This window comes from Cololabis saira, chromosome 7 (genome assembly GCF_033807715.1).
Source record: "Cololabis saira isolate AMF1-May2022 chromosome 7, fColSai1.1, whole genome shotgun sequence".
Lineage (NCBI taxonomy): Eukaryota > Metazoa > Chordata > Actinopteri > Beloniformes > Belonidae > Cololabis > Cololabis saira.
The window spans coordinates 32,679,863-32,695,516 of record NC_084593.1 but is presented as its reverse complement, the minus strand read 5'-3'; the positions used below and the strand labels follow the sequence as shown (position 1 = coordinate 32,695,516).

The 15,654-nt window shown below is 36.6% G+C and overlaps 3 protein-coding genes across 3 annotated transcripts; 1 reads left to right on the top strand and 2 right to left on the bottom strand.

The window, feature by feature from the left end:
• Positions 1 to 952: 952 nt before the first annotated feature.
• Positions 953 to 4,448, bottom strand: upf3b (UPF3B regulator of nonsense mediated mRNA decay). Its single transcript, XM_061726356.1, has 10 exons — positions 4,217 to 4,448; positions 3,883 to 3,989; positions 3,698 to 3,804; positions 3,501 to 3,599; positions 3,080 to 3,190; positions 2,934 to 2,977; positions 2,649 to 2,837; positions 2,414 to 2,571; positions 2,015 to 2,330; positions 953 to 1,926 (listed from the first exon to the last, which is right to left on the bottom strand). Exons 1-10 carry the CDS (start codon positions 4,325 to 4,327, stop codon positions 1,789 to 1,791), a joined length of 1,380 nt encoding a protein of 459 aa, XP_061582340.1. The 5' UTR covers positions 4,328 to 4,448; the 3' UTR covers positions 953 to 1,788.
• Positions 4,449 to 6,655: 2,207 nt separating this feature from the next.
• ndufa1 (NADH:ubiquinone oxidoreductase subunit A1) lies at positions 6,656 to 7,791 on the top strand. The gene is made up of 3 exons (XM_061725686.1): positions 6,656 to 6,902; positions 6,994 to 7,083; positions 7,628 to 7,791. The coding sequence occupies exons 1-3, from the start codon at positions 6,801 to 6,803 to the stop codon at positions 7,646 to 7,648; spliced, it is 213 nt and encodes a 70-aa protein (XP_061581670.1). The 5' UTR covers positions 6,656 to 6,800; the 3' UTR covers positions 7,649 to 7,791.
• Positions 7,792 to 8,615: 824 nt separating this feature from the next.
• Positions 8,616 to 15,558, bottom strand: nkap (NFKB activating protein). Its single transcript, XM_061725685.1, has 8 exons — positions 15,012 to 15,558; positions 11,188 to 11,268; positions 10,949 to 11,013; positions 10,766 to 10,861; positions 10,626 to 10,668; positions 10,341 to 10,541; positions 9,801 to 9,950; positions 8,616 to 8,930 (listed from the first exon to the last, which is right to left on the bottom strand). The coding sequence occupies exons 1-8, from the start codon at positions 15,404 to 15,406 to the stop codon at positions 8,756 to 8,758; spliced, it is 1,206 nt and encodes a 401-aa protein (XP_061581669.1). The 5' UTR covers positions 15,407 to 15,558; the 3' UTR covers positions 8,616 to 8,755.
• Positions 15,559 to 15,654: the final 96 nt, after the last annotated feature.

The following is a 15,654-nucleotide window of genomic DNA, read 5'->3' as shown; positions in this document are numbered from 1 at the left end:
TATGACAAAATGCGTTGGGGAAGTTTATTACAAAATGCGGCAGTTTATTACAAAATGCGGCTTTATTATAAAATGAAATGACAAAGTTATTACATTTTGGACGTCTATTACAAAATGCAGCTCAACAGTCCTGAATGGTCAGGCTCCATCCTATCTTAAAGAAATCATAGTTCCCTACTATCCTGCTAGATCACTGCGCTCACAGAATGCAAGATTACTTGTGATTCCTACAGTCTCCAAAAGCAGAATGGGAGGCAGAGCCTTCAAATTTCAGGCCACTAATCTTTTGAATAATCTTCCAGTTTTGGTCCGAGAGGCGGACAAACTCTCTGCCTTTAAGAGTTGGCTACCTCTATGAAAAATCCTATGCTTAGTCAGTTAGCCTTATGTTACTGTGTTTTGAATGTTCTGCTGTTCTTCTGTTTCTCCGATGCTGATGCTTATGTTTTATATTATGATGTGTGATATCTGATAACTTTTATCACTGATGCTGATGTTTTTACTATGCTTATTCTTTATACATTTATTTCATGATGTGTTATATCTGATCACTTTTATCTCTGTCCGTGTTGTGAAGGGTCATGAGATGACCTTTGGTATGATTTGACGCTATACAAATAAATTGAATTGAATCTTATTGTATGTTGTTTTTTTTACATTCTCTTAACATAAACCAGTCAAGAGTGAAGATGGTGGTAAGTCGCAAAGCAACAAAAATGAAAAGAAAATTAAATTTATAAAATTACCAAGTCAATAATATAAAATAAAATTCACTGTTCGACCACATGGGACATGTAGCGAATCTTCCCATCACATCAGAGCTTGAGGTATGAGATTCAGGCATATGGTTTAAACCCCATAATTTTGTAAACAAAAAAAGTCAAATAAATTATTAAAATTATTATTAACATGAGTATTAAATACAATTTCATAAAGTGAATACAAAAACACATGCATTTTAACAAAAATCTTTTATTTCCATCAAAGGCAACTACTTTGTTACAACCACCCAGAGGGATGTTTCCATGCTGTTTAGTGCATCATAGGTGAATGTTTAAAGGGAATCAGAGATTAGAAAAAGGGGAAAGGCCACAGATTGAGCACTCTAGATTATTTTTACATTTTTGTTTCAAGTCTACCTGTACATGCAAGCATAGTTGTCACATGGCAGTTTGGTGAAAAATGGCTATTTCTCTTCCATTATCATAACTGAATAAGAAACTCGTTCTTACACCAGACAAGCACAGAGTTGTTTGCACAGCTTCTTAGAATAACAGATCATGGAGAGTTTCTGCACAAGTATGTGAGCTGTCTGTCCCTGTGAGCAGATTAAGATGTAATTGAACTGAAAATGCCAATATAGTCATATTTTTAATACAATGCAGAATCTTTAGTATGTAGAGCTTGGCAATACAGAGTTTGAATTTTTTATTTTTTGTTGAGAGATGCAGACAGTGATTTAGATAATCTGAAAGCTCATCTCTGCTTGCTGAAAAATGATATTGAAGTAAGGTCACTTTGATATCACAGAACTTTGGATTCAATCTAATGGGCCCTAAAGCCAAACTCTTTCGAAACGTTACTGTTAGCTCTCCTCACAAATAAAACTAAAGAGGGTCACATTCAGGCGCTGAGAGGTCTCGCAAATGCACCTCTGCCTTTGAGACCGGGACAGCCGGCTGCAATCCTGCTCCAACGTGGGTCTGAGGCGCTGCATTTCTGGACTGAGCCTTACAGGCCTGTCTTCTCTCTTCTCACCAACTTAAAATGCCATTAGTGGGAATCTGCTCAGTCGTCTCCTTTTACAGCCGCTTTCTTGTTCTCAGCATCTGGATTCCTGTCGGCAGAGTTGGATTCGGCTACGTCTGTTGGACCACGATTGCGGCTTCTGGCCCCTGGCTGGTAAAGCTGAATGGCTGGTCGGTCCTGAAGCAATGATACAAGCCTCTAAGAAACACTTCCACACAACAGTAGGAAACATAATTTGGTGAATTTTATTGCAAAAATTCATTACCTTATTTCGTACCCTCTCTTTTTTACCACTATCTTCCTTTTTGTTCTCTTTGGCAGGTTTCTCCAGCTTCTGAGAGTGAAAGGAATCTGCCATGTTTTCATCCTTCTTTTTCTCCAAGGCCTTTTCTTTTTTAACCTCCTCCTCTCTCTTCCTGTATGAGTTCTCCCCATCCTGTCGTTCCCTCCTTCTTCGCCTTTCTTCATCCTGACGTTTAAGGCGCTCCCTCTCCTTTTGCCTCCGCTCTTTCTCTCGCTCTCGCTCTCTCTCTCGATCTGTATCACGCTCCCTGAACTCCTTCCGGCCATCTCCTTCCCCTCTGGAAATAAATTGCATGATCTTTTAGTTATTTCATTCAAAGAGTGCAGCATGAATGCAAAAAAAAATGACTGAATAACTAACTTCTTTCCCCGATCCTCCTTATTGTCAGTGTTCTGTCGTCTCTTCAGATCAGCGCTTCCCAAGGGTCTGTCCTCTTTATTTGACCTCTCAGGTTTCTTTGGTTTATCCTTGGGTTTTTCAGTATCCTCATCGTTGCATCTGTCTGGCTTTTTGAGTAGCTGATAATAAAGATAAAATCATGGGAAACTGCACTTACACATATTTATAAATGTATTTACTCCACTGCAGCACATACCTTAATTTTGGGTTCTTCTTTAACTTGGTCCTTGTCTTTATCCAGCGGTTTATCAAGTCTTTTCATCTTGTCAGCTTCCTTACGTTTCCTCCTCTCCTCCTCCCGCCACTTACGCCGCTCCTCATCCCGCTGACGCTTGCGCTCTAGCTCCCTCCTTTTTCTCTCTTCTTTCTTTTCCTCTCTGATTCTCTGAACAGCATCGAAACAGGAAGTGTGACGTCAGTCTCCACAATGCAACTTAACACACGTACGTACCTTGCATGCAAACATTTAATAAACGTTAACCTGTTTATTCTTCAGAAAATCCAGCAGAGGAGTTGTTTTCTTAGCTTGAAAGAAAGAGAAAGAAGATAATTTTGCATTTGTCATGTGTTTGTTTACATGAATAGTCATGATTCATGAGCCGATGATTATTACAACCGTTAACATACCTACAAGCTCCTTGGATCTTGCCTCTATCTCCTCCAGTAGGGTCTCAGGTGTGGAGGTAAACTTCTCTTCATCTCCATTGTAAAACTCAAGAAACTTCTTATAATCCGGATCTGATGAAAATACACAAGTTATAACTTAAGCCATGTGTTTGTCAATTTTGCTTAAACTGGAATGCATCTCCACACGAACCATTTTTATTTTTTTCTATGAAATTTGAAAAAGAGAAAAAAAAAGCCAAGAGATCCCTCGCAAAAGAAATTGTGCTCAATAGTTGCACCAAACTCACACTAAATCAAGTAGTTTTTAAACTTCTTTTTTGTTGTAGTCAGCATTATGCACTGTAACTTGATGGATACTTTACTCGTCTCATGAGGGAGATTGTTTTTTTCTTCTAAACATAGTCAAGAGCAAAATGTATACCTTCTGCGATTGTTCCACATTTTGAATCCTTCTTCTTAATTTTCTTCTTGGAAGTTTTTTGGAAAGGTGCAAACTCCACAACGGCCGGGTACTCCTGACCTGATAAAAACAGTATGTGGACAAAATTGAAGTTTCAGGTGAACTTAACAAAAAGGCTTATATTATTGTATTTAAGACTGATTTCATGCATGTTATACCTTTGCTGTCAATAAATACATATCCATCAAATCGATCTCTGAAGAGGACAATGTCGTCTTGATTTTTGAAATTGATGTATGCCCTTGCAAAGAGGTGAGGGAACAGGCTGAAAGGACAAAGCTCTCATGTCAGATAAACAGGTGAGGTACATGTTTCTGGGGTGTGGACTTGCAGCAGGAATCACCTGGTGTCGTTGGAGAAGAACTCCAAGTAGTCCACTTCTGGGAGAGGCTGCAGCTGCTCCTCCAGATCCTCCTTGGTCAGACTTGGTGGTAATCGTCTTATCACAATCTAAGTATTTATTTGAGAACATTTTAAGGCACTAAAGAGTCTAAAAACAATGCAATCAGCAAAATATCTTGTTTCAATTTCAGTTTCGTTCACTTTACTTTGCAATCTACATCGTAGACGCACATATTAGACAAAACCATGCATTCAAATAATAATATGATAATAATAATAATTCCCACCACTCCCGGGTTGTAACAACATTAGCTCCAGCAGCTAGCGACTTTTACCTTTGTCATGGTCTCCTTCTTCTCTTTGGACCTCTCTGTCCTCTCCCCATCCTCGTACTTTAGCTCCACTCGTTTATCCTTCGGACGGGTGTTTTCTTTGTCTTCTTTCATAGTTAAAAAGCTACTTAGAAGTGCAATTTGATCTCATCCCACCCAACAGACTTGTTTACTTTTTCAGCAGTTAGCTGGCTAAAGCAGCCGCTCTCAGCGTGACTTCCTGCTGCGGCGGGACCTGCAGTTCCGCGGCTGTCCTGCAGGGGGCGCTCTGGCTCCACACATTCAAATCAAGTACATGTTTGCATGTTGATTTGGGAAGTTGTTTTTTTTTGTTTGTTTTTTTTACATTTTGAGTTCGCATATCTATGTTTTGTATTTCAAGTGTTTTTTCTTGGTACGTTAGTTTGTTGAAAATTCAGCTTTCCAACGAATCAGAGCAGTGGATAAAACATGTTTTATCCACTGCTCTGCAACGAATACTTCGCGTGCCTTCAAAATAAAAGACAGAAAGTACAAGCTTGCAATGTGTGTGTGTTACAAATGTAATTTTTTTAATAGAACATAAAAAACAACTTTTGCATTGTGGATAACTTCATAAAAACCTTGCCTTCAAATTTTGTTAGATTAAAACTTGATTTTTTTATATGATTTTTTGAATGGATACATATCATTTTCAATTGCCACCTGATTACTCTAATAAAGTGAGTTGTTAGCGTCTGTGTTCAGTAACTTCTGTATAAAATTAAGAAACTGGTTATTACTTCGAATAGATTATACACTAGTCTATGACATTTTTCATATTGTTTTCTATACACATAATTTGAAATGTAATATATCTGATTTGATAACCATAATTGTTATCATGGGTAAATATCATATCCATTGTAGTAAGTGGAGAAATAGTAAACCCTCTGGATTGGTTTTTAAATTATTTTACTTTTTTTTAAACTAAAATCTAAAAAAAAATTCACTTCCCTAGAATGACTTGGGAGAATTGCAATAATGTATCTAGTTTTTTTTTTATGTATACTTCCTTTATGTTTTGATTGCTTTATTTTGGAGACTTTGTGGTTTTGTTAAATTTGCACCTTGAAAGGTCCGCAGTTTTTTTTATTTTATTTATTATTATTATTATTATTATTATTATTATTATTATTATTATTATTATTATTATTATTATTTTCTTTCTCTGTGGCCTTTATTGACAACATTTCAATATTTGTCTAGTGGGTATCCTGTTATCCTTACAAGAGGTTGTATTAATGCTGTTCTATTGTTGTGTTAAAAAAATAAATAAATACAATAAGATTTTTTTAAACAGACTCGTTGTCTTTTTTTAAATTTTAAATATGTATCGTTTACATACAATAAGGCCTAGAAACCATGACAAAGAACTTAATTACACAATGCACATAGAAGATAACAAACAAAATATTGAAAATTATAATTAACATAAATAATAAATAAATAGAATAAATTCAGACATAAAATTAATAAATGATAAGAAATAATATCACATTAGGGTTACTCAAATATTTTCAGTTCATCATATGCTCTGAGGATGGACAATGCTGTTTTTTTACTCATTATTTTCAAAGCATTGGGATGATTGTCTACAAGGTCTTTTTTAAACACTTTAAACACAGAATTTCGCAAGGAGAATTAGATTGTTCAATATCAGGTCAGACTTATTGCCCTTCATGTTAATACCAAACACCATGTTCTCTCTTGTGAGAGGATTGAGTGGTTGAATGTTTGTTGACAGCCAGACTTGCAGATCCTCCCAGAATGTTACAGTGTACAGTCATCAAAAACAGGTGATTTCAATTTCAGAATCACACAAGCTGCAGTTATTGTGGTCAGAACCAAATCTGTTCCTCAGCAGTTCATTCGATGGATAAATATTGTTTAGAATTTGGAAATGGACTTCTATTGCAGACTCGTTGTCTCATTCCATATGTGCACAGCTGATGTTAAGGTAAATCTATTCAGAGCCTATTGTACACAGCTCACCTTTGGTGTAATTATACCACCGGCAAGCTAAAGAAGTTGCAGGTAGCATATAATGATGCGTTCAGGATCCTGCTTAAGCTTCCAAGATGGACAAGTGCAAGCACTTTATTTGTGAATTGTTATGCCCCCACCTTCCATGCTCTGCTGAGGAATTTTATGTTTAAATGTATGTGTCGACTCCATGAGTCAGAAAATTGTCTAATAACTGCACTCACTAACATCAAATAGAGTGATACAAGGTACACATCTGGACTATGGAAACATTGGAACAGATGTTTGCATGTATTTTAATGTGTGACCTGTAATTTTTAATTATTTTTATGTATTTTATACGGAACCTTTTGAGTTTGTAAGTATTCATACCATATGTATTCATATCATATCATACCACTGCTTTCATTTTGAAAATATTTAAAGCGGAAGTACTTTCTTCTTCTGCGGGTGGAACATAGGTCACCGAGAGGGGAGACATTTTTGTTAGCCTCTCAGGGAAATAAACTCCTACCGTCAATTTGGGACAATTCCTTTGTCTTCCCAGTTGTAATTTGACGCATGGTAGTTAAGATCCAGAGACATGTGGTATGAGATCCTGCCCGGCCTGGGCGTCATGGCCGTGTGTCTCATGATGCCCGGCATCGCCACCGCGCAGATCCAGAAGTTCACCAACGGGGGGAAGGTGAGTGCGACTCCGGCCAGCTCAGCTCTGCTGCTTTAAACGTGTTTCTGTTTAATGTTCTTCTTGGAGTAATATTCTATTTGCATTACAGGAGAAGAGGACTGCTCGTGTTCCGTGGCAGTGGTATCTGATGGAGAGAGACAGGCGAGTGGCAGGAACAGGACGCTACTTCGACTCCAAGGTTATTTTCAATTCAGTTCAATTTTATTTATATAGCGTCTATTACAACAGAAGTTGTCTTTAGGCGCTTTCCAGAGACCAGAACATGACCCTGAGCAATTATTACACAAACATAAGATAAACAATGGCAGATAAAAACTCCCCTAGTGGGAGAAAAACCTTAAGCCAAACACTGGTATTTTTGCACATGTAAATAATATTTGTTTTTCAAGTTTAGTATTTCTGTTTAGTATTTCTTTTGTACATTGTTCATTTTTTATTTTGCTCTTTTTTTAAATTATTTAGCTATATATTGTTTTTTTTTCTTTTTCGGATATACTCTTTTTTATATACCTTTTCATAATTCGTTTTTTGTAAAATTGTTGAGTGTGTATGTTTGCTGCTGCACAAGCAAATTTCTCCTCTGGGGGATTAATAAAGTTTTATTCTATTCTATGTAATGTAACGGACGTAAACTAAACTCTGGGGGACTTTTCATACAGTTTGAGAACTGAAACACATCTTTAACAGATGGATTTATACATATTATTTTCCTCTCTCAACAGGGACTCGAGAACATCAAGTGATGATAAGGATCATGGAGACCCCGATGAGAAGAAAGTTAATTGTACATTAAAATGATATTTAACAGTAATTTGTTTTTGGAGTCTGTTTAAAGCAGTTGTCCCTACAACCAATTAAACTTTTCCACACTGGAAACCTTTTAAAAGCTTTCTTTGATGATTTGTACCAGCAGCAGATGAGAGGGAGGAGTTATAAAAAGGTAAATGTCATATCTGTTTTAATTTGTCTGATCACATTGTCATACACAACTGACAAAGCTATAAATAAACCAAATTGTTCAGAGTGGCTTGTTAAACAAATATATAATGTGATCTCTGAGAGTGTAGTATTCTTTAAACATGTCATTTGATATTTATGTTACAAAATCAGTCACCTTAAAGCGTAAGAAGTAATTCGGGTAAAAAATAATTTTATATTTTTAGCATATTACGACGAAAACTTCCCAAATTATTGACACGCATTTTCTTTAATAAATGTTAAAGTAGAGATGAAAGTGCAAAAAAAGTTTTGCTTGGGATCACGTTGTCCAGATTCATTAAAAAAAGCTGTGAATTGTGAGTACTCTAGTCAACATTTGAAGTAAACCGAAAACACTTAACATCTGTTTTTGTCTTAGGACAACTTGTATAAAAGGTTTTGATCTACTTCAAATGTTCACCACACTATTTGCTGAAGTAGTCCACTGAAACGTCACTTCAGAATATCAAATCCAATTTCAGATCCTTAAGGGGGAAAAAAAAGTTTTCATGAGACTGCAGATAAAAAAAAGGGAAGGCTAGGGTTTTCAGGTATTAGAAAATTGAATATTTTTCTTCTGAAACAGGTGGGGAAAAAAACAGCATAGTGATTTTTCTTTTTTAAACATTCTCCCATCAGAGAAGGTACAGAAATAAATGAAAAAGCAGTTACTAATAATTTCTTTATTCAGCTTTGACTTATTGAAACGATTTACAAAAGGATAAACAGAACTGATAGAACGAGAAAGCATTTATTTAAAACTGAAATCCCACTGACACTGGATACAGGTACATTTTCCAGAAATAAAGCTCCAAATGAAGTCTGCAGACAAACGCTACAGCTGTCCACAAACAGAACAAAATCTATTAACATCACTTCTCCTCCTTTCCTTTGGTTTTTCTGTACACCATCTCCCTGAAACTCGACAAGATCTTGCTCTCCCTCTTTCTCCTCTCTTCCTGGTTGAAGGAGGCTAGAGCTCTCTTTTCATCCGCGCTGTAGATCTGGTTTTCCTTTCTCAGACGCACGGCCTCCATACGACGATGTCTGCAGAGGGCCATTTGAAAATTTGTCAGTATTGCAGAAAAATTTACACCACACATCTGGCAAGTTTAAAAATGCACAAGCTGAATATATTTGCCAACCCTAAATACTTGATGGATTATTTTAAAAGGTTTTGATTGACCTTTGCTATTCCTTAAAACATATTATAAAGGGTTGATTATTGATACATTAAATGGGAAATCTTTAAAAGAAGTTGAAATGGTTGATAAATTAATAATCAGACTAATTACAGGTCATTGTAACTAAAGAAGACAACTTTAATGTTACATTTTGAATTACTGCATGATTTCAAATAGCTTTCGAAATAAAAGTAATATTCTTCAAAATATTTTTTGCAAATTTCTTTTAGTGACAAAGTTATGTCAATAATGTGATAACTGCTTTTTTTCTTTAAATCTTATTTAGCCCCTTTTACATTGCCCTGCATTTAACACTCCGAACTAGTGTTTCACCTGTTTCACGGGTTGGGCTGTCGAGCAGGCTGTAACATGACAGCAGGCTGTCATGTTACATAGGACTATTCAATAATGTCTCCCAACTCATCTTCCCTCCTCTCAACTTGGCTTCAGGCATCGAGGATGAAATAACGGAGCTTGCATTTAAACGTGCATGTTAAACACGTGCTCATAATCCAGGGCTAATAAAGAGCTCTAATCTAAAAACGGCTCATGTCAAACAACAGTGTAAAGACTTAAGCTACCATGCTCTTCATGTTGGAGGATTTGACCGATTTGAAATGTATTTGCTTAGTTTTTGTAGATGTTAGTTGAAGGGATGTTATTCAGTGCATTAGTGGAAATAAAATATATCTCAAGGTTAGAGTTTGCAGTCAGACATCTACGTAGCGTGTACCTGCTGCCGCTCATGACGTAGCCAGACTTCTCAAAGTCTGCGATCTCACAGCTGGTGAGACCAATTTCTCCTCTTCTTGGGATACGTTTACCGGCTTTCACGTACTCTGCCATAGCAGCACCTTCACCTGGCAACAGGGCGTGACCGAAACTGGACAAAGACAAACATGTTGTATTACCAAAGTAAAAAAAGAGAAGTAGAACAATAACCCACAGAGGAAATGAAACATTTCTTCCACTCTACAACAGTGGTGACAGTGGTTTTTTCATCAGCGTAGTAGATGTCTCCCCCTTGTGGGCAACCGTGGTAATGCTACACAGAGTGGCTTTAAAAGTCAGAATACAAGCTGTTGTTGTCTTTCTAAAACAGTTTGGAGAAACACTACTTTTTTCCTCTATCCATCTAGAACAAAAAAAACAATGAACAACACTTGTTCTGTAACTTCTCCTGGTGACCCTTTGTTTTAAAAAAAACAACAAAACAAACATTGCTATTATTTAAGACCGTACAAGATGAAAAGTGAAAACTCCAGATACTCACTCCAACGGTTTGTCATCCTGGGACATGTGAGTGAGCGGAGCCTCGGGCCCGACTAAATGTTCTTCCTCGCAGGTTCTCTCCACCCACATCACTCCATTGGGATCTTCTTCATCCTCCTCCTCTTCTCCAGAGTCCTCGCTGCTGGAGTCACTGGACTCTTTGCGGCTCTTCTTCACCTTCTTCTTTTTGGACTTCTTAGACCTTTCATGAAAATGTGATGGTTGCCTTAATGATAGTACATCTTTATTTGAGTATACAACTTTGTAACTGCATGTTAGTACCTACTTTTTGCTCTTTTTTTTCTTTTTCTTCTTCTTTATTTCCTCTTCTGTTGGATAAAAAACATCACAGTTCATCTTATGAAAAATGATTCAAAACATTACTCAGAGATTTTGTGCACTGCTGTAATTAACCATAACTGTTACCATCTGAATCTGATTCCAGGTCACTGTCCTCCGAGTGCTTCTTGTTCTTTCTTTTCTTGGACTTCTTTTTCTTCTTTTTCTTTTTCTTCTTTTCATCTGTCAGTTACAAATGGGATTCCTTGTAAATTCATATTCAGGCACAGTATTTTTTATGTATTTATTTGTTAATCAAACACAGCTTACCTTCTGAGCTGGATTCTGATTGGTTGTTTTTCTTGTCTTCTTCAACAGGTGTGAATTCATCAGAGCTAATGGAGATTTAAAAAATGACCAAAGTCAAATAAATGTGAATGCCTTTTTTATTACTCTTCCCATGTGTGATGTTCAGTTGTAACATAAGAAAATTCCCTCGAGATCATTCATTTTCTGATTCTGTTTCTGAAAAATCAACAACATATAATGACGAGTGCTTCTGGACTTACTCTGGTTCTTTCACTCTTGGTGAATATCCCCAAACTTCAGAGCAACCAAGCTCACCAATCCTCTCCCTTTCCTGAAGACGCCTGGAACAAAATTCAGATGGTTCAGAAATAATCAATGCGTTTAATCTTGTTTCAGGTTTTCTATTTTAAACATATTGAACATCAAATGGATAAACTGCAATGCGAAGGATGTCAGCTTCCATCTGTTGGCACAGATGCATCAGGTTGGCTTGTAATTAGACAGAAAAAGCAAAAGAAGATGCCTCCCCTGGCTGGCAATTCTGGATGCCTCCAATTAATTCAAGGAAAATCAACATTTGTGAATAAAACTGACCAAAAACTGTTTACAGGAGCAGTTCAATATTAATGACGGACTTTAACCTTATTTATATCATCATAATAGTCATATCATTGAACATTAGTGCTATTTTATTTTAATTTTGAGATAATCACTACAGGCTGGTTATTTTTATTTTTTACAGAGTCAGCCCCAAAATTATTTAATGAAGCCAATAAACAACAGAAAAATGTGAATGAGTGACAATTGAAGAGCTGAAGTTTTTGGATATTTATTTGTCTGAAACATGCAGAATAGAACGACTTTGGCAAAATGAGACCATGCAGATATGCAAATATGTTTTTAGAAGTTCTGAAACTTTTAATCAATTCCCATTTGGGGATTAACTCATTTTAATTTTTACTCAGTTTAATAAAACAAGATCAACTTGTTTTATTAAACCTTGTATTTTATTCAGTGGACCTGTCCAGGGTGTGTAATCCTGTCTTATCTGAAGAGAGCTGGGTAAGGCTCCAGGAGATCCAGGTGGCCCTGAACTGGAAAAAGCAGCCATTGATGGTGGATGGATGGATTTCATCTAATGCTGAAACAACTACCACGTAATATGCCCATATAAGGTGACATCTAATTTTCTTAATTTATGTCAATTGTCCTTTACTGTTTTAATTCTCAGTGTCTGTCCACCTTAGTAATGTATAGGATTTCCCACTGGATATTACTCATGCGCAAAACAGGACCTGTGTCGAGTCTGGAGGTAAAACCAAATGTAGCTTGAAGAGCAGAAAACACAAGTGTTTCCCAATCCTGGTCCTCGGGGCCCGTCTTGCATGTCTTAGATGCTTCCCTGCTTCAGCACACTGTGGTGCAAGTATCTGTGTCATAAACAGACTTGTCCAGACCTTGATGACAAGCTAATGAGGACTGTTAATTAGAATCAGGTGTGTTGGTGCAGGGAAACAACTAAAACATGCAGGACAGGGGGCCCCGAGAACCAGGATTGGGGAAACACTAACACACATAGGTAGGTACCGTACATACCTGTCAAGTCTAAACTACCGTATTTCACCGCTCTTTTCCGTCGTCCTCCCGTACTAGTATTTTCCCATACATTTCCCGTTTTATAATATAATCATTTTGAAACAGCAAACTGAATTGTCACTAGCCTCGCGGGAACTTCCCCCTGCTGTATCCCAGGTGGCAGTTCTCGTGAGGTTAGAGGTGACAACGGGAGCAAACTCGGAACAAGAAATCAGAGATGGATGGATATAACCAGAGAAAATATTTCTGATAAAAAAGCGAAGCCTTCGTGTAAATATCTCTAAAAATTGGAAACCGAATTTACTTTCCTAAAGATGAGCAGGACAGAAACATGCGTCCGTGTCATCAGTCAGTGAATGCTGATAGCCACATGAGTGAAAATGACAAATTAAAAGAAAATGTAAATGTTTCACTTGAAGACAACCACTGTGTATATAAACTGAAAATATTTAAAATAAATAAATGTTCTTTAATTCAATAGTTTAATACAAAGTAGGCTACTACTATTATTTATAAACAGGTATATGGAGGAGGAAATGGGTTAACAAGGAGTGCGATAAACAAATAAAATAGGGAAAAATTGTATATTATACTTGCTTAAGATATGTTTAGATATTTATGTAGTATATATGTTGAGAGAGATAGTTATAATTATGTAATATATGTTATATTTATTATGTATGTAGCATATATATATTAATAGATATATTTATGTAGTTTATATAGTGTATATTTATATAGATTTATATAATATTTGTATTTTCTATATATTGATATAATATTTATGTAATATTTATATTTTCTATATACTTATATGGATAATTATGTAGTAATAGGCATGTTTACGTAGTATTTATATAGACTATATTTATATGTATATTGTGTAGATATAATAATAGCAATAATGTAAATTCATAGAGTTATAAAGGGGTAGGAACTAGGAAAAAGTATAAACTTCTTCCTACTCCTTTTTCGAACCTATGTGCATATGAAGATGTTACTGTTTATTTTTTATATACATGTTCGAAATAAATTCATTCATTCATAATTCCCCTTTGTGTTTTCATTTAGGCTCTATTATTACATATAGGAATGTCCACAGCATTTCAGTATAAACAAAGGTCGTCCTGTCAGGCTATGAGAACATAATTGTAGTGTGTAAGTGGTTGACAGGTAGTTATTTTGGATTCCTCCTAAATCTGTCTTAAAATGTAAAGATACTGGACCTCGCTTGGGCTGGTGGGACAATGGTGGAAAATGTCCCCTCTTTTTAAATCCAAAACTTGACAGGTATGCATAGGTATTTGAGAAGAAATAACAGTGGTGATTGAGATTATGACTGGTTTATAAGTCCAGTAAATCTATGGGCAGAAATATGTGCCACTAGAAACTGAATTTGAATAATTTATATTTGAATTTGAATTTCTCAACTTGAATAATTGGATAAAAAAACTGAATCTGAATCACATAATTTGTATTGTTTAATTTGATTCATTGCATTGAAAAACTGAATCTACATTCAGTTCTCACAATTCAAATTCAGTTCTTGCAATTCAATTTCAATTTTACTGTGCCAGACATCCGGGTCTTCCGCAGGAACAGCAATCGAGTGCAGATACAAATAACTCCTTTTCACATAGCCTACTATAACCTCTATTTTCTTTCAACGATATAAACGACCAATGGGAGCTAGATATTTCGAAACCTATTGTGTTTTCTCCATTCTGTGTAAAAAGTGTAGATTTATATCTTGCTGTTTTGTAGGAAAATTTCTGCTGAGGAGTGTGTGACCAACTATACCTTTAAGCAAAACATGAATTATTACTTTATTTGCTGGATATGGGATTTGGTCAAGAAAGACCATTGAAATTGAATTGCAAGAACTGAATTTGAATTGTGAGAACTGAATGTAGATTCAGTTTTTCAATGCAAGGATTCAAATTAAACAATACAAATTCAAATTATGTGATTCAGATTCACTTTTTTAATGCAATTATTCAAGTTGAGCATTTCAAATTCAAATATAAATTATTCAAATTCAGTTTCTAGTGGCACATATTCTGCCCATATAAATCTCTTCTGCGACTCTTGAACTACAGGACTGTCTCAGAAAATTAGAATATTGTGATTTTCTGTAATGCAATTACACAAACAAAAATGTCATACATTCTGGATTCATTACAAATCAACTGAAATATTGCAAGCCTTTTATTATTTTAATATTGCTGATCATGGCTTACAGCTTAAGAAAACTCAAATATCCTATCTCAAAAAATTAGAATATTCTGGGAATCTTAATCTTAAACTGTAAGCCATAATCAGCAATATTAAAATAATAAAAGGCTTGCCATATTTCAGTTGATTTGTAATGAATCCAGAATGTATGACATTTTTTTTATTTTTTTTATTGCATTACAGAAAATAAAGAACTTTATCCCAATATTCTAATTTTCTGAGTCAGTCCTGTAGACGTGTTGAGTTTTCCCACCTGGCAATAAACGCCTCTTGTCTCTGTCTCTGCAGATCGTCCCTCTGCTGTTCGTAGTAGTGGTCCTCCTTGAATCCTCCGTATTTCCCGTTGTTGTCGCGCTGCTCGGACCAGTGGTTGCTCTGTGTGTTGTTGTGTCTCTCCCTGGACCGGGACCGGGACCGGGACCGGGACCGCCTTGGGCTCCCGATGCGGATCCGCCTGATGTTTCTCGCCTCTCTGAACCGACGCTCGCGGTCCTCGCGTTCCCGCTCCCGGTTGCGCGGTTTGGGGAGTTTGGGCCCGAAGCTGTCGGGGGACAGGCTGCCCTCGCGGCTGCGGGAGCGGGGCCCGCGGGGCCGGGGGCTCCGGGGGCTCCGGGGGCTGCCGGAGCTCGACCGCTCCGAGAGAGGCATCCTCTTTGACAGGTTTATACTTACTGTCAAGAAGAGTGGACGTTAAAATACAAATATAAAGGCAGAAACGAGAAATAAATCCCGTCTATTGCTGCTTTCGAAGATGCGTTGGCAATAACAGGAAGTGATATTGCGTCCGTCCCCAAAAGAGCCCCCTTACCCCACAAACCCACACACAAAGGTTCCGCTTGTTATAAAACACGTTACATTCCAAGTTTGAAGTTTGAAGCTCCATCAGATTGGAATAA